This window comes from Aptenodytes forsteri, unplaced genomic scaffold (genome assembly GCF_000699145.1).
Source record: "Aptenodytes forsteri isolate BGI_AS27 unplaced genomic scaffold, ASM69914v1 Scaffold6, whole genome shotgun sequence".
NCBI lineage: Eukaryota > Metazoa > Chordata > Aves > Sphenisciformes > Spheniscidae > Aptenodytes > Aptenodytes forsteri.
The window spans coordinates 337,503-359,555 of NW_008795709.1; the positions used below are offsets into that span (position 1 = coordinate 337,503).

The following is a 22,053-nucleotide window of genomic DNA, read 5'->3' on the forward strand; positions in this document are numbered from 1 at the left end:
TCTTGATGTCTAAAACATCAAAAATCATAGGATCTACTTCTCACTCCGTATGTTCTTCCCTCCTCCAGTTTCAGCCTAATCCTTAATTTAACTCGTTCAAACATCCCTGCCAGAGAAAGTCAAAACAATAATGTCAAATTTAATAAAATGCAGAAGGTGTTAAGCATATCAATACAGTGCCAGGCTACGTGGCAAGGCATTAGGAGCTAAGCCGAATACCAATCACCTCACACAGACAATGTGCAAAACCAAATAACTTTCCTGCCTTAGTTATTTGATTCATCTGCAACAGTACATCTTGTTTTTCTTATAAAAGGTTTTAAAGGTTTCACATTACATGTACGCCAGGGTCTGACATTTAAAAGAAAAGACACACACAAGATCCACGTCCGCCGACTGTTGATCTGTCACAACTGCCAGCGTCAAGTACAACAGCATTTAATTTCATGGTGAAAAGACATCATGGGTTTTACCCCCATATAAACTCTCTTGGTTTATACATCTATGCTTTCCAGTATGGTTAAATTGGCCTTTCTTGAATAACAGAAATATAAAGCAGGTATTAACTTACCTTACGCCCATCACTTGCATGGCAGTTCACATTTAAAGGAGTCAATAAAGCCATCAGTTTTTCTTCATTACCACTCCTGTAAATGGAGAGGAGAGGATTATGGAAAGGGGGAAAAAAAAAAAAAAAAAAAAAAAGGACAGAGCTCTTTGCAAAACATTTGCTAAGGAGCTGGATATCAAAGTATAGTATATTGAAATTTGTACTCTGCCAGGGAGAATGTCAGATGGCTAAAAGGATCTTCTGAACATTTCAAAACCAAGGGTAAATACAGAAAAGAATATTAAATTTGCAGATCATGCAAAAACACCTATTAATTTCTGTCCTTAACCTCATCCTATATTTCCTTTATCTAATTTTACAGATCCTCTGAAAGCCATTTGCCGAATTAAGCGTTCTAAATTAAATACATTTTCATAGCATATGGCACATAACATTTGAAACAACTACATACCAATATCCAGAAATTTTTTAGAAGGGTTAACAGATTATATAAAACATTCTTGTGCTGTCAGAAGGAAGGATGAAAGCATTTTTGGAATATACGACTGAACTTTACACCTTTTGTATAGGCTTCCTTATGCTCTGTTCTGATAAAGCCTATTTTCAAAATATATCCTAAGGCAGCACTAAAAACCAAAAGAAAAGAAAAATTCCAATATTTAATTTGCCCCTAAAAAGAACAGTCACAAAACGATAAAGAGGATTTAAGCAGCTTAAAGCAAAAACTCAATATTAACCTTCTAACCACCATAGTGGGGGATTTCAATTACATAAACAGGCTTCTCCATTTGTACCAGACTGTAAAGTCCAAAGAGATTTATGCTAATGAAGTAGTTTGTTTGCATCATTTCACGGAAAGGCAATGACAAAACATTACTGTTTTAAAAATCCCTTTTCCTCTCCTGCTTCCACCCCCAAAATATGCTTTATATTCTAAGTAGCACTTACCTAGCAGCTTCCAGGAGTTCGTCCTTCTTGTATTCACCTAAATGATTGCAAAATATCATGCTGTTAGCATTTGGCAGAAGACAGATTAAGAAATGCAGTAGGAAGCAAATACAGAATTAAAACAGAGAAGAGGAGAAAAAAGCCCACACCCCGCTGGGTGATGGAGCTGTGACGTTAGCCAGCTTGTGGAGGCAGCATCACCAGTACCTTGGAGACGGGCAGCAAATTGACGCATCTTCTTGTCCAATCCTCAGATGGAAAGGCTTTCCTTGGACGACCAATGACTGCGAAATCTTGTGTCCAGAAACACAGTCCCGCTGATAACAGCGTGTCAGCTGAAGACAATGTCCCCACCCCCTGCCCTATTCAGTATGTCACATTATACTTGGGAAGCATAATAAATTCTGAGACAAAAGCGAGGCAGTGCGGCTTTTTAAAAGGTACAAATTACCAGTCTCCAAAGCTCTCACCTGCCTATTTGAATGGTAATATTAGACTTCACCAAGTTCTTCAGAAGAGCAGTGATAATTTAAAAAATTCCAAATATTATATCATCAGCCACTTTCAAAGAAAATACACATTTGAAATAAAAAGTACAGACAAAAAGCATGAACTCTCCAAGAGACTGTTACAAGACTCTGAGATTAGAAATAATCACGAGTAGCGTTAAAGCAACATTTACATTTGAAATTCTGAGTTACAATAGACAACTCAGGAGGGTTGTTGCATCACAGGATTAAAATTGCACGTGACTATCTTAAAAAGAGCATGGAACAAGATGACCTGAGGAAGTAAGGTGGTATTCTACAGAGCTGAATCATGATGATGTTGCGCAATACAAGTTTAAGGGAATTTCAATTCAGAAATTAGAAAAATAGCTTTTAAACAGCTTCATAAAGTCACAGAGCAGAGACTATCCTAAGAGCCAAAAGATGGAGGGCTTGAAAAATATACCATACACCACCTGCCAGAGAATTAAAGCCTCTAACCACAATGCTATAAGAAAAACAGGAAGATGAAGCTGTCCTGCAAGAAAGAAAAAACCTTTGTGCTGCCTCCTGTGTGTATTTGTAATAAGCCTGCAGTGAAACTCTCACTACAGGTGAGGAAAGCTGTCGGGCCATGGGAAATGCCAAATCAGACTGCAGGCAAACTGGAAGGCTCCTCTAGAAACAATATCCCTCAACAAAAAACTTCTCTAGGCTGTGGGAGGAGGGTTAGAGTCCTCCTCCATCAGAAACAGCTTGGTACTCCCCCCATCATAGCTCCTCCGGTTATCAGCAGAGGGGGACAAGAACCACAAAAAACCCAGCCCTCTCCAGGGCCTTAAGGAGCCCTGTTTAGTTCAGCATCCTGCCTTCGACCAAGGGTAAGGAGGAAGAGGGTGAGTACACACAGCCATGCACCTCCCACCCCATCGCCCTGGCTGCAGCTAAGGAATTCTCAGACAAAGGCAGTATCTGCATCTCATCATACTGGTGAATTTTGCTTTCACAAGTACGTTTAATTGCTTTCTGAAATATAGTCAGCTTTGGGAATTCACAACAACCTGCAGCAAGGAGTTCCACCACGCGACTGCCTCTTGCATGATGGGTCTCTTAACTGAGAGGTTCTGTGTTGCTGAACCCCAGCGAAGGAGCAGAGGAGTACAACGCAAAGGCGAAGAACTGAAATTGGCATTTCAAATATAGGCCATGAAGGTTAATTTAGCTTTTGGAAGAATTTATACGTCTGTCTCAACGAAAACTTGATCATGAAACAAGTATGTCTGCCTTCGTCTTGCCGCCACTCTCCAACTTCATCCAAGGGGGTTCCTGCCCACCACAGGCAATTGCCTTTTCAAGCTATGGTGCATGTTCCTCTTTTTTTATTTTAATGAAGGTAAAATACTGGGCACAGTTGTGAAGGTTTCAAATCAATGGCGAGTGAAAAGCTCTGGCCAGCATGTTATAAGGAAAAAAAAGACACTTTAGTACTACTGCATTACTTGTGGAACAATCTCAAACAGCTGGATTTCCTGCAGGAGAGTTATTGGCCTGTATTATATCTACACTTTAGGGACCTCATCAGATTAAAAGACCTGTTTACACATTCTGGTTTGGCAGTGCATCTAGCAGTCCTAACCTGGCTTTTGAACACTATTAGGTGAGACAAGTGTAATAACTTTTTCCTTCGTGCTCAGTAAGTTGGTACTTTAAAACACAAAAAGCCCTTTCCTCAAACACCTTGATTAGCAAAAGCATTACTGACCAACAGAAATGGAAGGCTGCAGGTCTTGATTTAGAAATGTCCTACTGTATGCCTAAGTAAATCAGTTACTTTTACTAAGTGGTACTTTTAGAAAAAGGTTATTTATAGATACTGTTGAAATTCATACAAGCAACTCTTGAAATTCGTCACAGCTCTCCCACACTGCGATATGGATTAGGAAAATATTATCTTGTAATTGACTAACTTTATTACTCCCAAAGAGCCGTCACATTTTGCAAAGCAACACCTAAAATTATACAAGCGCTTACAGCATACCATCAGGTTTGCTAAAAAAGGCCAAGTGCACTCCACAAGGCTCTACTCTCCTGGCTAGGAACAGGATGAAGGGGAACCCCTTGACCACTCAAGCAAACAGCTGGTGGGATGCCACTGAGCCAAGAGAGGGCCAGCTGATGGCATTTGGGAGAAGTGGGTGGCACTGCACACAGGACCAGCTTCTGCTGGCGCAGGCTGCATTCCCACCAGAGGGCTCTGCCAACACAGCTAAAGCCGCTTGGCTACAAAGCATATCAAAGGCCATCCTGCAGCATTTGGCCACAGCTACCTAATAAAATATTCATTTGCAAAGCATTTGAAAACAAACCATGCATGCTTGTGGCAGAGATGAGTTTCAAGTTCTGAGCTGAAGTACAGGAATACAGGCCATCAACCTCACATAATACTTCTGTTCAAAGAATGTCAAACTGTTTGACTTGAACCAAGCTAATAACATCACTTAAAGAGCTCCTTTGGGCAGGTTAGGATTTATAGTTTTGCAAAAGGGCATCTGCAGAACAAAGTGCAGGTAACAGCCTGAATTACTCTTCCAAATCTCTTAGCAGTTGCTAGCTTTGAGAGAAAAATATCCTTCCAATCACAGTGTCAATACAGAGGATTTTTGGCAGCAATATTTTGGATAGCACAAAGCTTGTGTGCCAGATGTGTGAAAGTTGGTGTTGTTAGACCTTGCCACAGAAAACCAAAACTGAAATACAAGGCTGCAAACAATTTTCATCTATCTGCTATCTGGCCCTTCCACCATATGTCAGTTCAACCTGTCCTTTCTGTGTTTCATGGCAAGCCCAAACAACACACAGCCACACCACCAGACACATCCTGCCACACTAGGTAGGTGAGAACTTGCCAGGTGTACCTCCCTTCTCTGTACAAGAGAGCCCAGAGCAACAGCCCAGAAAGGCCACCACTTCTTGGCCTGGCAGCTCACGAGGAGAGCACTGGACTTTCTCACCTCCGCATGCTGGGTAGCCCAGAGACAGTCGGCCTGGGAAATTCTGAAGGTGAGGACAGAAAGGGTGTGAAATGGGGAGGAAAGAGCCATACCAAAGCAGTGTCCCTATTCCTATCTCGTCAGACAAAAGCACGTAAGCAGAAACTGCTCAGTGTCTGGTGTTCACTGCATCTGATCAAGTTCATTGCTTACAGCTTGCTCAGCATCCTTTAAACCATGAAGTTCTCTACTTGTTCCCAGCTCCAGATCACACCACTGCTGCTCCATTTATGCCGGAACTAAAAGGTCACCACTAGTAACCACAGAGAATCACTGTTTCAAAACACAGCTACCACCAGGCAGCTAACTAGCCCTATCTCTGTCCCCTCCCAGGAGAAAACCAGTTACCTCCAACACCTCTGATCAGCTGTTGCAAACTACAGCGACCAGGGCTCCACGTGCTAAGCAGCCACTGCTGTACCTGACCCTAGCTGCATTTTGCAGTAGCTGATTAGCAGCAAATGCTTATTAACTATCAGACATCAGTGGTCGCTTGCACCCAGCAGTTAAGCAGACCAGTAGCTGGAAGCTCAATTGAGATCTCAGTGGAAGACGGGAGATCTTGCCTTGCACCAAGACAACATGCTGATCAGCAGTCACTTTGAATCCAACTGGAGCAGATGAAAGTAACTGAAAGAAGAGTGGAGCATTGAGCAGGAGACATATACAGACATATGCAGGAACATTGTATTTGGGAGAATGAAAGACAGGCGTACACCAACAGTGACAGGCTGAAATCTTTATGGGCTCCTAACGTATTCCTTTCATTTGTGCTTTCCAGCTTAATGATAAAAGCTGCAGTCAGAGAAGCACAACCAGCCTGTTGCAGCTAGTCTCCACGAGCCCTCCTCTATCATCAACCTGTTCTTCCTGCTTCCCATCTTCAGGGTGCCATCTTCCTGGTTTTGTGGTTACTGGTGCCACATGATTATGTGGTGTTACACTGGGTCACACTGAATCTAGGTGCAGCATAAATCAATTCTGTTATTAAAGAGTTACACAGAATAATCAGTCAATCCGCTTCTAGCTTTAATTCACTAGCAGCCTTTAAATTTTAAACTTACTAGATGAGTCTGTGAAACATGACCATCATATACGCATGTGTCCGAGACAGAAGAAGAAATCCCAAATTCTGGAAAAAACTAACATAATGAATCAATCCTACAGTGTACTTTACAGACAAATAACCTTATTTCACTCTCTCCCCAAAGTATTGAAATTTCATCTGAATACTGCAAGCTGAAAAACCTATCTGAATGCATGACATAAACCAACAGTGCTTTTTCAATGCGTCTACACTAAGAAACAAGGTGAATTGCCCTCTGCTCTCTCTCTCTCTCCCCCTCTACGTGTCAGCTAATACAGAAACCAGCTGGAGCCAAAATGTCAACCTGGACAAAGCAGTTTTTGCATTATCATACTATCATGTGTCAGTTTTCCACAGTGAGGACAATTCCTTAAAAATTAATGTCACACAAATTAAACCAAGCCATTATCATCAACATAACGGCAGAAAATAATGGGGAAAAAATGGATGAAAATATTTTCAACCAAACTGAAAAACTAAAGAGGATGAGCAAGTTGCACATCACATGGAATCACAGTTACAAATTTAAATCCCCAGGGTACTGATAAACAGTGAAAAATTTTACAATACCCAATGGTACCCTGCTTCTGTGATATGTGACAAAAGGACATGGGCCTGATGAAAGTGCAACCGTGGCCACAGGCTGGGGAGAGAAGATCCATGAATACCACAGAATCACAAAATGGTTGAACTTGAAGGGACCTCTAGAGGTTCTCTCATCCAACCCTTCTACTCAAGCAGGGCCACCTAGAGCAGCCTGCCCAGGACTGTGTCCAGGCAGCTTTTGAATATCTCCAAGGATGGAGACACCACAGCCTTCCTGGGCAACCTGTGCCAGTGCTCAGTCCCACTGAGGCTCGACTCATTAACTTTCCGGGTGGCGATCTCTTCAGACCTCCTGTTTCTTTCTTGGCAGCTGCAGGCCTAGCAGCACTGGAAGTCAGGGGTGAAATCTTGCTCCATTAGAAAACATGGCAGCTCTACATTTGACTTTGTCCAGGTGCAGAATTCGGCTTGTTATTGACTGCCTACCCTAAAAACCTGAACTACCACTTTTGAAAATATATATAAGATTGACAAAATATTTGTGAACAGCCCAGCAGATTTTTTTCAAATAAGCATTCACAATTATCCAGCAACACAGTGGACATGGGCTCTCTGGCACAGCAGTAGAGACAGCAGGTATCAGAATCTCTCCTTTTTCCTTATTTAAGTGTTGCTGACGTCTTTCCAACCGGATACTCTGCTAGCACAGGAATGCATGGGGCTGCTGGAAAAACAGGATCAGAGTCCTGATGCAGCTGGGGGGGCTGAGAACTTGTTTTTCCATCAGATTCGTCACTTCATCCAGCTCAGCCTACAGCCACCCAAACAGGTCCCTGAGAATGAAAAGCCTGGGCAAGATGGTGCACAGAGGAGGGAAGGGAGATGAGGCCTCTGCATTTGAGCTGGCATTGCTACAAAGAGCAATCTATGGACCAGAATCCAGAGTTTAGCAAAAAAATAAACACCACAGAAATAAATTAAAATATACCTTCTTTCTGACCCTCCAGGACTTCACAGATCTACGAGCTAGCAATGAGCACACATCCACATATGCCATCCTTTTTAATCCACTGTGATCTTTGGAGTAATATTTAAGTATTTAAACAAATACTCAACTTATAATCAGAGCATGAGGCTTTTAGTGCTTGCGACAGACTACTAGGGTTGGGGGGGTGTTTTTCTTTTTTGTTTGCTTTTTTTAAACACCATTTTTCTAGCAAACTCAAATTTTATTTTCAATGTGGCTGCTTTTGGAAGGGTCCAATCACTCCATTACAATACTCATCAATTCCTTCTTCCCCATTTAACTTATAAGAAAAGTAAAGCAACAGGTGAGACTAAAATATGGAGTTAAATCAGAGCAAGGTATTTTTACCATCCAAAAAGCACAAGGCTGTGGGAATAACTGCCTGACAAAGCAAAAATCTTCAACAATAAGAAAAAAAGAGGTATGTTGAAATAATATCCTTTGGGAAAAGGCATTTATAACTAAGTACAAGAAACACATGAGAAGGAAGAGGAACAAGAATAATAATTTCAGATTTTATTATACTCCTTTACTTCCCACTTGTTTGGAGTAATTTCTTTATGCCTCTTGCACTTCTCCGCTCAGCTGTTTCTTACAAGTAAATGGGCTGATTTTATAAGCTGTCTAATAGGCTCAACCAGGAATACAGCAAGACCCTAATTTTAAGCGCGTCACAGATGAAAAACACCAAAGCAACTCTACTATATGCAGGAGTGACAGAAAAACAACTCAGGAGATAAAGTCTCCAAGAACAAGTTGCAGACAAGGGGGAACGTTACCAAGGAGGAAAGGTTTGATACCTTGACTCTGTCTCTTCTGTTGAAGATGAGTCAGGAACTGTGTACGCAGATTGAAATTAGCCATTTGTAATAGAAATTTAAAAATTGAAAATGGCTTAGCTAACAGTGAAGTGCTTTTAGGGACATGTTTTAAAGGGGGGGTGGGAATTAAAGAAATAAGCAAACATCATTTGGTTTTGGCCACAACTCTACCAAACCACTGAGCTAGCAGCATCCTACCTGGAATAACTTTTGATTAGGTGGACAGAGCTCGAATCCAGAGCTTTCCTGATTTAGTCTTCTAGAAACAGAAAGCTGGGTCTCTTCTAAGGCCTGGCAGGAAGCAGCACTTTGCTATACAAAGCTGCAGATTTCCCACAGATTGACAAAACCTCTGCTAGGGTCTTAAGTGATGGAAGAGGTTCTTGTCTATTGAGCCATCAATTCAAAGCACATATTACATAAGCATATATAAGATACAGCGGTTATTAAATGCCGTCTTCATATCAAAGTATAAATTGCATGTACGTTACGGGTTTTGGTCTCTAAGAAAGATTAGGTGGTATATCAAAATGGGTCTTCAGTGCATCTATAATTATAGCACCATTAAGTTTACATTTGACACATAACATACTTCTGTTTCTCAGAGGAGCTCTTTTCAGTGGTGCTGACCCATTTGTTAAAAAATGCTATCAGATTTCCTTCACCATACAGTGGCAGGAAGATGAAAAAGTCCCTTTGTCAGAGGATTTCAAATTTCTTAATTCTTAAATCATAAGATACAAAGATGAAGCTAAGTCAATCACAGCAGTCAAACAGAGGAATCTTCCTGAATGTGCAGGGAAAGGACAGAACACATCGCACTGCAAGGCCATAATAATAATAATAATAATAATAATAATAATGCCAACAACCCAACAAAGCAACAAAAAAAACCCCTAAAACCACCCATCATGCGGTAATCCATATAATCATCCTACCGTCAACAATGCTACCATACCCTATACAATATAATTTCTTCTGAAATAATAAATCTGACAAATCTTCTAAAACTCATTCTTGCTAGTGTACCTGTACAAGTAGTTTCAGTTTCTTCATATTAGAGCATGCTACTCATAAACACCATGCACACATCCATTTTTTATTCGTAGTGTGAAAAATGTATTCTTTTCTAATACAGCTGCACTATTTCAGAATGCTGTACTTTCTTGAAGACACACCACCACTCTCATCTGTCATGTCTTCAGACTGAGATTGGAAGAGGAAAAGGAATTGCAAAATTTCAAGAGACTGGGAAGAAAATCCAAACCTTCTGCAATTCAAAACACTGGTGAGAGGGAAAAACTGAAGGGGCTGAGGCTCATCTTTTCACCAAAGTTCAGTGCTCATGAGATCTCTTGTGAAATACACATGGAAAAGGAAATTTGATCCTTTTTTTCCAGAGCTGTTGAGCCTTCCCCACCACCCACCCCTTCATGCCTAATGTAAAGGCAACGTTCCCATGGCTCTCCCTCTTCCCTTCATTTCTTGTATTAATTCCAGCTATCAGCAAACACAAACCTCCACTGTAATTCCCACTACTCCAGCCATGCTCCATATTAATAACTAATAAACTGTGCTATTCCATTTTTCCAGCAACTACTTCTTTCTCATTTCTGTAATATGTCTGCGTGTGTATTTTCTCTGGGACTTCTAGGAAATCTTTCCAAAGGAAGATAAAGGACTAAGAAACTCTCTTTGTCAAAGACTTGAGTACAGTAGAGGTGGGTAGATAGCCAAGTAGTATATCCAGAACTGAGCAGGAGAAATAAGCTGCTTTCATATTAGTGCATACTTTACAAAAGCCCGTCCTTCCAAACAGTCTCCTCAGACAAGGAAATTGTTTCATCCCCCAGAATATTCTCTAAAGAGAAACCACAGAAATGCCTGTTTATAATTGGCACAAAGGATGGAACAAAACTAGCAAGAAAAAAAAATATATATAACCCTCAGGAAAGCCATATTGTATAAAAGCAAGCTCCAAAATTATGCTCCATCATCTAATCTTTTGAAAATAACTCCAGAGTGAACATGAGCAGACTAAATATTGCAATCTCTGATTTTTCCCATTGTAGATAAAACTTGCTAGCAAGCTGAGGACACTGTGTCTGAAAAATCTATAGCTGGATTAAAAATTGAAGCATTTATTTTAACCAAAAAATCTATACTCTTAGATACAGGGAACATGACGGATTTTGTACTAACAATCTGTACAGATTTAAAGAAGTGGTTTTTTAATGTTGCTAAGAAATGAGACATAAAATGTACATATGTGCAAAAGTATTTTTTTTAATCGACTTTAAAAGTTTTTTACTGAACAGTACAATCCTTCCTCTGTACATCTGAAGCTGCTCCATGTATCTAAACTTACTCTACAAGCTTGAGAAAACAGGCTCTCACCTTGTAAAAAGTGTGGTGTGTGGGTGTGGGTGTGTGTGTGGGTGTGGGGTTTTTTGCCACGCTTGCCCTGCAGGACATACCCTGGACAGAACTCAAATCCAGTTAAATCACTTCTCTACCTCCTAGACAAAAAACACTAAACACTTCCTACGCCTGCTGGGCCACAGAGTGGCGAGCAGAAGGAAGGAACTCCTTTGTAACTGGAGGAAACACAGGGCAAACCTGCCGAACACATGTGTGGGTGTGGTTTTTTTTGCCACGCTTGCCCTGCAGGACATACCCTGGACAGAACTCAAATCCAGTTAAATCACTTCTCTACCTCCTAGACAAAAAACACTAAACACTTCCTACGCCTGCTGGGCCACAGAGTGGCGAGCAGAAGGAAGGAACTCCTTTGTAACTGGAGGAAACACAGGGCAAACCTGCCGAACACACAGCAGTGAAACCACCTAGCTGTATTTTGGGAGTTAAAGAAAACAATGCCACAACATTATCTTTATTACCAAGAGCAGCGGTATCATTAAAGGGAAAAAAAGAGTCAACTTATTTTTATGCAACACTTAAGCAAAGTACAGCAAGTAAATCCTTACCAAAAGAATGTCAAAACAGAGGTAATAGATTTTGTTATAATGAACAATTTTGTCATGCCAAACAGGAAACTAATCTGTCAACAGTTCAGTTTAAATATTTTGAAAAATATGCATTTCCCCACAACAAAAAGAAGGTAACAAAATAACCCAACTGCTTTTCCACTTATATTAAAGCCATATAACTCAAATAATTTTGCCTTGCTGCTGCAGGCAAATTTTCCCTCCCCACTGCGGGCAAATTTTCCCTCCTGGTGGGTTTTTATTTGCCAGTTAAGAATCAAAAGACAGTTGGAAAATAAGGAAAAGCTTGGTACAATTTGGGGGACAGAGGAAACAGCAGCATGACTGGAAACAGGATATGTAGACTGATACGAAAGACTCGTGCTAGTACCCCAGAGTAAAGAAGAGCTGTGTTTTACTTGGTTACATCCCTCCCTTCCCATCAGATCTTATGATATAGGGAATATATACTTAAAAGCGATGGTTCCCTTTGTTTTGTCTCATTTTTAAAATTTATCTTTAATGCCTTTTCTGGACACACATTTGCACTAGCAGTCATCAGTCACTGTAACTCAGACCAAGCTTTGCCTGATCTGAGTGGTGATGCGGTCTCTGGGTACTCACTCAGGCAAAGAACTGCTCTGTGCCCTGCACGTGACTAGGAGTGTGTTGTGAGAGGAAAGAAAGTTTGGATTTATGGGAAATGTTCGGAATCTAAATCTGCAAACTGTTGTCCTCACTAAAAAATATCTATTAAGACACCAGCTGGGGGAAAATGAATTTGTTATTTACATTCAGGCACTTTTTGCTACTCCTGTTGGAATAACATACCACAAGATGGAAATACAGCAATAATAATATCTAATGCTAATATGCAGGAGGTCTAGCTGTGAAGGGTTACATTATTTACTAACAATGAAAGAATAATGAAATACTATATACAACTCAAGTTTTGCAAACATTTTCAGTCCCTTATATCAACCTCATTGTTTTGAATGCTTCACTAGTTAAATGCCTGATAGACTAGAGTAGAATAGTTCAGTTGGAAGGGACCTACAACGATCATCTAGTCCAACTGTCTGACCAATTCAGAGCTGACCAAAAGTTAAAGCATGTTATTAAGGGCATTGTCCAAATGCCTCAAACACTGACAGGCTTGGGGCATCAACCACCTCTCGAGGAAGCCTGTTCCAGTGTTTGACCACCCTCTCGGTAAAGAAATGCTTCCTAATGTCCAGTCTAAACGTCCCCTGGTGTGCAGCTTTGAGCCATTCCCACACATTCTATCACAGGACACCAGGGAGAACAGATCAGCAATTCCCTCTCCACTTCCCCTCCTCATGAAGCTGTAGAGAGCAACGAGGTCACCCCTCAGCCTCCTTGCCTCCAAACTAGACAACCCACAACTACAAACCCAGAGTCCTCAGCCACTCCTCATAGGTAACAGGATTACACATATGATTTCTTCAAAAAAATAATTTGTTGCCCTAAAGGACAATATGGTTCACTACAAAGACTGGAAACAGAATAGCACCACAGGAAAAAAAAGGCAGCTGATAGAAGGAAAGAGATACCAACTCATTAATTAAAGACGAGAGCTTTAGCTCACCAGACCGCTGTCATGATGTTTCACCACCAAAGGAGAGCATTCGTTCTTCCAGTTTTTCATTTACGCACAGAAAGTTTCATCTGATGCAATACAGGGCTGCCTGTTCCAGAGATACACTACACAAGATGACTCTATGGAAACCAGTGACCAGTTATGTCCAGCTTGACACTGTTGATACACCATGTGCACTTTATTTCTATTGCACTGGAAAACTAAGTACCAGGACTTCACTGTCACAGGTATATCCATGAATAAAGCACCTTCCAAACCAGATGTTCCCTCTTCGTTGCGGGCCAGAAAGGAAATACATAAACTGCACGTACCCTCAGCATGACAGCTCTGCAAGTTTCTGTGCAGACCTGCAGTGAAAGGTAGTTTAATTACGTTCTGCATGAAGTAGGAAAAAATACTGCTTTCCATTCTCAGTTACTTCCAGTAATTCTCACTAGATTTAAAGACTCTGCTTACCTCAAATAATTCAAAATATAATTGGCCAAAAAGAATTCCTATATTCCTCATTCATCACAACCATTAATGATCTTAAATATCCCCAAGAAAATACATTTAAATGATCCTCTTATTAGGTAATAGGATTACCAGCAGCTCCTAAACCAGCCTATTTTGCCAATGGCTTTATTTCGAAGTTATTCTGAGGTACGCTTCATTTTTAGCTTCCAAAAAAGTGGTATTTTAAACCTCCATTTGAGCTAAAATGAAAGAGGACCATGCAAGAGTTAACACAGGTTCTCTCTGCTGTGTCCTAAGTGTATTAGTTCAGCATGAGCTAAGTCAGTATTACCACTCCTTCCAGAGAGCACATACCATCAAGGAGAAATAATCCTTCCCCACCACCAGCTTAGGATTCCTGCTTATCCGTTTCTGTTAGAGCCCAGTTACTGATGCAGGAGATGGTGAGATCCATTACTGAGAGATCTTGCTCCCTGACGCTGACTCTCCTTTTTGCCATCCTCTGAGCACACCTCAGCAGAGCAGAGCAAGGACAGTCTAGTGTAACATCCTTTACTACAATCGAAATGGTTTTGGGTTTGGATGAAGGACACAGGGTTGAAAAGGAACAGGCAAGGCAATATTCAAAGGGACGGAATACTAAAAGTTTCTGGTTCCCCTTTTTCCGTTCAACAGTCACACCACCACCCTGGCTGTGGGCTATCTAGGAGTCATTGAACAGAGTAAGACATCAGTCTATCTCTGGTTTTTGTCAAGGCAGTTTTTATATTTACCATTTTGGCCCAAATAGAAGGTTATGCTTAGATATGGAAGCCCTCATAATTCTTGAACATACAGATGGTGCTTCACAAGAAAATTTCCCTCTAAGAATCAGAGGTGTCCTCTGGCAACTTGAACCATATGTGGAAGTATGGTGCTTTCAGCTTTTAGGGAGGGATTCCTGGCCAGCAGCTAAGCAGCAGGGTCTCAGCAAACTGTCATACTCCTCTTTTCCTTCCCCATTTTCTCACCTTCTCCAAGATGCTGCTCCTAACCTTAGCAAAGAGAGAATATCCTACACGGGAAGGTACAGCCACATATGGCAAGAACCACAATGCACATAAATTACCTTCTCTCTGACTTGCTCGCTCTCCAGGAGGGAAACGCTCATCTGCCTTCTTGCAGTAGTGCAGACAGACAAAAGGGGGCAGGCTCTTGAGATGGAGCTACATTTTCCCTTCTAGTGATCAGGAACAGGTTTCCCTGTATAGCTCAACATGACTTCAAGAGAAAAAAAGATCCATGAAAGGCAAGATTTACTGGATAATTAGACCAACAATTTCTAGAACACTGATGAGAGTTCTCATCTTTCTCCCAGAGGACACCACATCATTTGAAAAGGAATCACTTAAAATACCTATCTTTTAGATTTGCGGGAAAGACCAGCATGAGTTGCAATGCAAACACAGAAATGTTATTCTCTCCATTCTTAGACAAGTGTCAGATTTAATACATGAATATGCTGTTGATTTTTTTTTTTTAATGTCTGTCTTTGCTTTTCCCATCCCTCTAGTTTTATCATCAAGCATATATTCTTTTTAATTTTCTTTTTACATATAAGAAAAAAATAATTGCCTTTTATCTACTGGAAACTGGAAAAGTTGTTCACAAAAGATTTTTTGCTACGATTGCTAAAAATTAAATAGAATCTGCACACCTCCCTTCAAAGGAAAAGTTATTTTTCTGTGTTCTGTCAGAGAAGATAAATCTTTCACTTCCAGGGCAATGGCTGACAGAGACTAACCAGCAAAGCCACATATGAAATAGTATATCACTGAGAAAATAACGTCTCTTCACTCAGGTCTGCTTTGCCCCATATTTTTAGAATGCATTACAAGAACCAAAAAAATAAGTTTCTCTACAACAGCAAAATGGACACCCAGGTTTTTGGATGGTTCTGCTAACTGACAGCAGTCTCTCAGCACCAGATTATCTGTTCAATTTCAGCACAGAATTGCCTTTAACAGGTGAGACTTACCCTGCAGTCAAAGGATAGCTGAAATTTTGACTCCCTGCATTCATTCCTGCGATAGCCTGGCCACAAAAGGAAGTCCTTCCCGAAGAAGGTTAATTCAGACTGACAACACATTGAAGCGAGACTGCTCTTAACTGGGCTGTTTAAGAGTGGATGTAAATCAAGATGCCAATGCAGCCTACACCCTGCCTTGCTCTTGGGGACAGAGTACTAGAGACTACCATTCCAGTGAAGTCGGCAGAAGGAGTTCAGGGAGGAGCAGAACATACACCGACCTGCTGACGATTTGGGCATGTCACTAACTGCAAAAGAAAGTAATATTTAGCTACAGGAGTGGTGGTGCTTAATCCTCTAAGCAGAGTGTATTAGAGTAGTAATTATTATTATTACTATAATAAAGTAGTAATATGACCATCAAGAAATAGCTTTTATAAAAATATTAGTAAAGGCTGCAGTTTATTAAAAAAATAATAGATTCAAATATAGTCAGTTCTCAGCTATTCACAGGCGAGGTTCTCAAGGCTCTGCCTTCCTTCTCCACTTCTGGTAAGAACAGAGCTCCTGAAGCAAAGTGCATATTTTACTGAGTCCAGCGCTCTGCACAAATCTATTCAAAAGCTTTTCAGAAATGAATAGTCCAATTTCCCTGGATTTGATGCCATCCCATGTTTGCTTTGTTACTTCTGCCCCCTCCCACGTAACCTTCCCACAAGCAAAAGTAGACTGCGTATAGAAACTTGGGGGATTCTGCGCAGAATCAGTCATTTGTCATGGGAAGCAGCTGCTTTAGGGCTGACAGTGGTAGATGTGAGGATCCAAGAGGTATTCAAAAGTACCTATATAGGGGTTTTTTTCTGCTGTCTTCACAACAGTCATACTGACAAGCTCCTCTACCTACAGTCATACTAGGCTTATTCCCCAGAACAGCTAGCAGCCTCGTCAGCCACTTAGGTCACCTGGCTTGGCTTACATCAGACACATAAGCATAGCAAGAGGTAATGATTTTGTTGAAGATGGTAGTCAGATGAAAGTTGCTAGTAATGCTGCAACTCCACGAGTCTGCTACTTGTGTAAGGATAGAGCTACTTCCCTGCCCAAATTGAAAAAAATAAACTGAATTCTGAACCTATGCCAAAATGTTCTTGCCATCACACAAATTAAAGTTCAAACAGACAAGAACAACATTGTATTCTTAAAAGGCAAGCAAAAACAAATTTGCAGAGCACAGAAGGAGGTGGACCATGATGCTCTATGGCCAATAAATAACCAAATGAAGTTATGTGCTGAAAATGCTACTGAAACAGCAGAAAATACAGAAGGTTTCATTTAAAAAACACAAGGGAATGCCCTCAAAAGAGTAAAATGCTCACTTCTTAGGTGACCAAGGGAAAATATAGGAACTATAGAAAGGAAACATGCCATTCAAAAATCTGCACCCTACAGAATAGGCAACTATTTCAAAATATGTTCTATGATAACATTTCAAAATCTATGCTTGAAAATGCCATAGCGTCAGTCCTCTTATCCCAATGCAGTGCAGTACTGGACCATATATAGCTTCTATTCAAAAAATAGGTACCTGACAAAAAAGAACAGTATCTATGAATAACAGTCTCCTGGAGATATCTTTTGAGTACTTTTTTTGGTTTGTAAATTATTTTAAATGGTCCTTATGTCTTGAGACATTTATATTACCAGTCCCCTTCCCTGCATCCTCCAAAAAGCCTCAAATCATTGCTTGTACTCTTTGCAGAGTAAAATTCCATGCTTGTCTTTCCCCAACACCTGAAAAATGATGCTGTTCTCTCTGGAATATAACACTTTGCTCTTCTGCCAACAAGGAAGCCATCAACCACCAGTCAGTTTTTCAGCTTCCCTTGGCTCATTCACTGACTCTAGACTGGTACCTCGCCATCTTAATTTCGCTCTTGAAAGATGCTTCATCTGTGAAGTACTACAGACATTTCATTGCTACAGACAACAAGCTGCAATTTATGGATAGAAAAGGCAAGCTCCTTTGCAAAGAAATAATGTGTTTTTAATGTTTTACTCATTCTTGCCTTGAATGCTAGCTGAAGACAGAACACCCTTCTTCTCCACTTGGCAGCACTGGCTTTCTTCACACCAGCTTTGCCTCAGTTTTTAATCAGTATGGCAATATAGAACATGGAGACAAAAGAAAAATAGCAATAAGTATGTAGAAATGGAAACTGCACAACATCACAAAAGGAAAACGGAGTTCAATATGCTCCTATCTGTGCACCATCCAAGAACACTAAAGGAACCAGTGCATCATTTTTATTGAAATCCTGGTAAGAAATTGTCATAAATTTACCAAGATGGGTGGCATTGCTAGTTCAGTGCCTCCTTTTAAGGGGAGATTGATTCAAGCAACTTCAGATCCACATTCTTGACCTCAACAGCAAGTACAGGTCAAAAACAGTTCTCAAAGAAAGATGATAGACACAATATGTGACAGTGTCAGAAAGGTAAATTACCCCAAACAAATCTTTGATGCAATTACTGATGATTAAAAGGAAAACACAGGATACCTTATCTATGTAGAATTATTAGTTCAGATGGGGATTAGTACAGGTATTATAGGAACGTTAAAGAACCTGAAGGGAAGACAAATCAGGTTATCCTTGAAAGGCAAACCACTGGGCTGAAAGTAGGGGGGCAGCCTATTCTGTGGCTTGAATTATTTATTCCTAATACCTTCAATTCAGTGGGAATACCTTCAATTCATGCAGTGGTCTGGCAGGGTTGATCACTACATTAGCCACAGCAGTGTCAAGGCTGCCATTAGACTGAATTACAGATTGCATTACAACAGCAAGGTAAAAAAAACTCATTATGAACCCAACCAAACCCCACAAAACTGTGATATGACAAAGGAGAGACAAGTAATCCAGAACGATCAAAATCCACATTGTCTGTCCCCATGGGAGGAACTGAACCAGGCCAGACAAGGTTAGAGGATTCTGCTCCAGGGGTCACTACTGTAACATTCATTTTTCTTCCAACAGTGCAGCCTGCCAGGAAGCCTTTCGCATATCACAATTCTCTATTAGTCCTTGCATCTTTTGCATATTTACACTGAAGAGCCACCTTCTTCCTTACTGGACTTTCATCATTAACTGCTCAACTCGCTGCGATAGCACTATGCCATTAACTCTGTGACTATTATTTGCACATACTTAAAAACAAAAAAAAAAAACCAAACCAAAAAAACCACCAGCACCATTCATAATATGCTTTTACAAATTTTGCTGAACATTCAAGCTCAGATCACGAGGTGAGGCATTTTGTATGCTACGCTACTTTGACTCAAGGCCACCTATCTGTCTTTACTTCACAGCCGCATATAAGCCTCCCTCTAAATCAGTGGAGAGAGACAGAGGACTGGAAGATCTCTAAGTGTCATTGCTGGCACTGGAACTGATAACTATAAAATGGCCATGAATACCTTTAGGCTGAAAATTATTAGGTTCATAGCTAGCACAGGAATGATTTCTGAACTGGGCTCTCAGCAAATGTTTTGTCCTCAGTACTCTTAACACTTGCATGCTAGGGCACAGTCAATTTATTAAGCAGATTATATGTCATGATCATCTGTAACAATGCAGGTCTTAAGACTTGATGATACAGAAAGTTCCATGGGGTTCAACCTCCTCTGCTTCCAATTTTAAAAATTGTCCTGTTTCCCTGGTTTTCATAGATCTGATCCTCAAACATACAAAGACTTGTTTACTCTGCTCTGACAGTGTAAAAGAATCCTGAAGGTCAGATTTGATGATCCTTTAGGCCACCAAAGTAGTAACAAGATGACTTTAAACAAATGAATAAAAAAATCAATTCACTCTGTATTTACTTACACCTTTTATCTTCAGTCTTTCAAGCTTAATTCAGCTCTTTTCCTTTTCATCTGAACTTTTCAAATTTTATTTATATTTTTCCACTACTGATGATAAGCTGTAGATAATAAGCTGTAGATTATCAGCTGTAGATTATAAAATGCCTATTCCAAGTCCCAAAAATAGTATGGTTAGAACACACTAAATTATGCTTAACACACACTAAAGTATGCTTAACTTTAAGCATGCACGTGAGCAGCCCTACTGACCTTGATATTCTCATGTCTAATGCGCTTTGTTGAACTGCAGCTACAAAGAAGGGTTAACTTGTTTCTCTACCACAAAAAAAAGTCCCTTGCTCTTTAGCTCAAACCTGCACTGGAATGAATTCTGGCCTGCTGCCCTGCACTGTGCTGCCATGCTCCACTGCAAACATATACCCATTTCAATAAATGTCAGATTATCATTGCTCTCAAGGAAGACAGTACTACCTGCCTATTATATCTCTAGACCTCTTTCTGCATTACTCTGTCACCTTTTTCAGAATGCAGAAACCAAGCCTGCGCACTACTTCATTAATCTGTTGTTCAACTCATGTCATTTTTGTCTTTTCAGCAAGGCTGACCGAGGAGCACACACCCGAAGTAAAAGACGCCTCTGCAGCCACATAATCAATTGCTCTACCTGGTGCCATTATCACAGCCAACCTTCCTCCCTGAAATAGTTTACACATGCATTGTATAATGGTGGGGCAGCATAATAATAGAGTTACCAGTTTATCTAAAGCACTCAGCACACCCTATAGGAACAATAAGCAACTGTGAGCACTGAATTATGAAAATCTGGATTCTTTCTGCATTGCATGGAGTGCCAAATCTTCTTCAAGTCAGACAAGCTAGGACAAGCACTGCTTTCAACTTCCACATGATGCAGACTCAATTCTGTCAGGCAGTTTCACTCCAAACCTCTCTAACCTCTCCTTGTTTGCCAAGCAGGGAGAGGTATACTTCAACCCTTTAGAGACCACTGGAGGAGGAGGAAAACAGGGAACAAAATAAGGACTTTTTTCAGACATAACTTTCTCAAAGTACATAGGTACCCAGAAACATAGAAAGAAGCCATTCTAGAGAGAAGTATGACAGGCAGGGAAAAGAAACAAAACAGGACAAAGACACAGCTGGTCCAGGACAAGGGAAAGAAGGGTTACAGACAGGAATTATTTTAATATCGAGTGAGACTTTAAGAATCCTCCAGGTGAATTAAGGTGTACAAATATTTCTTTGGTGTGTAGCAAACCTCGCTGCATACCATCAGCATATATACAAACAAAATAAAATATTAAAAATAGTGACTTTGCATCCAAATCCATTCCAAACACTTAGACACCCTGGACTGTGCTCATAAAACACTGGCCACTGATAAGTGCATTGTTACAGGTAAAGTTCTTCTATCTATCTTCACCAATAGTAAGACTGTGCTCAAGGCAGTCTTTCTCTCACAAGACTGTACCTGAAAAGCAGGATTTTTAAATCATATTGATCTGACAGCTATGATACATGCAAGCATACACTCATGTGGCAACAACAACATCACAAGGTGAACATATTCAGGATCTGGTGACATTCTTCAAAATCTTTACCCCTCTAAACAATAGCAAGATTCATAGCACCTGCATACATACTTAGCAAACACCTGCAAAGACTGGAAGAATAAGAGCAATAGCAGTACTGCAACCTGCAGCATACACCTGTGTTTATGCAATACACAAATGCCAGCAAATTCATAGCGATGCCACTCCTCAATTTGTTAAAAAAGCTTTGATTGCTTCAATAACATAGAATAGCATTAAAAATAGCATGGCAGGGTCAAAAGAACTAGGGACTATAAACCAGGCATTAACAGAATGAAAAGGAACGTGATTGAAAAAAGCTAATCCTATAAGAAAGTACCTTTGGCCACACATAGAAACACCTCTCCTTGCTTCTGCCAAAGGCAATGCCAATCCATAAAACTACTGTAAAAGTCTGGGTTAGCTCAATGACCTGAAAGAGTTTAACCAGAGGGCTGTAACAAGAGGGGCTGACAAAGGTGCCTCTAATAATTCTGAAGTCTGGTGTATTTACATAAGCATTTTATTCTAGATCCGGAGAGGGCTTTCAAAGTAATCTTCATCATCCTGACTTACTGCAGTTTTGTGTGTATACTGTAGCAGTCCTGGAGTGCGCCACGGTCCTGGTTTCGGCAGGGATAGAGTTAATTTCCTTCCTAGTAGCTGGTACAGTGCTGTGTTTTGGATTTAGGGTGAGAACAATGTTGACAACACACCGATGTTGCAGTTGTTGCTAGGTAGTGCTTACACTAGTCAAGGACTTTTCAGCTTCCCATGCTCTACCGACTGAGAAGGCTGGAGGTGCACAAGAAGCTGGGAGGGGGCACAGCCAGGACAGCTGACCCAAACTGGCCCAAGGGACATTCCATACCATGTGACGTCATGCTCAGTATATAAAGCTGGGGGAAGCAGGAGGAAGGGGGGGATGTTTGGAGTGATGGCATTTGTCTTACCAAGTAACTGTTAGGCGT

The 22,053-nt window shown here is 40.6% G+C and overlaps 1 protein-coding gene across 1 annotated transcript in view; it reads right to left on the reverse strand.

Moving 5' to 3' along the window:
* TNKS (tankyrase) overlaps nt 1-22,053 on the reverse strand; it is a 111,941-nt gene that overhangs the window by 66,880 nt on the left and 23,008 nt on the right. The window contains exons 2-3 of the mRNA XM_019473154.1: nt 1,520-1,556; nt 572-647 (exon numbers count right to left, since the gene is read on the reverse strand). Coding sequence (XP_019328699.1) covers nt 572-647; nt 1,520-1,556 — 113 coding nt within the window. The remainder of the gene's footprint in view (nt 1-571; nt 648-1,519; nt 1,557-22,053) is intronic.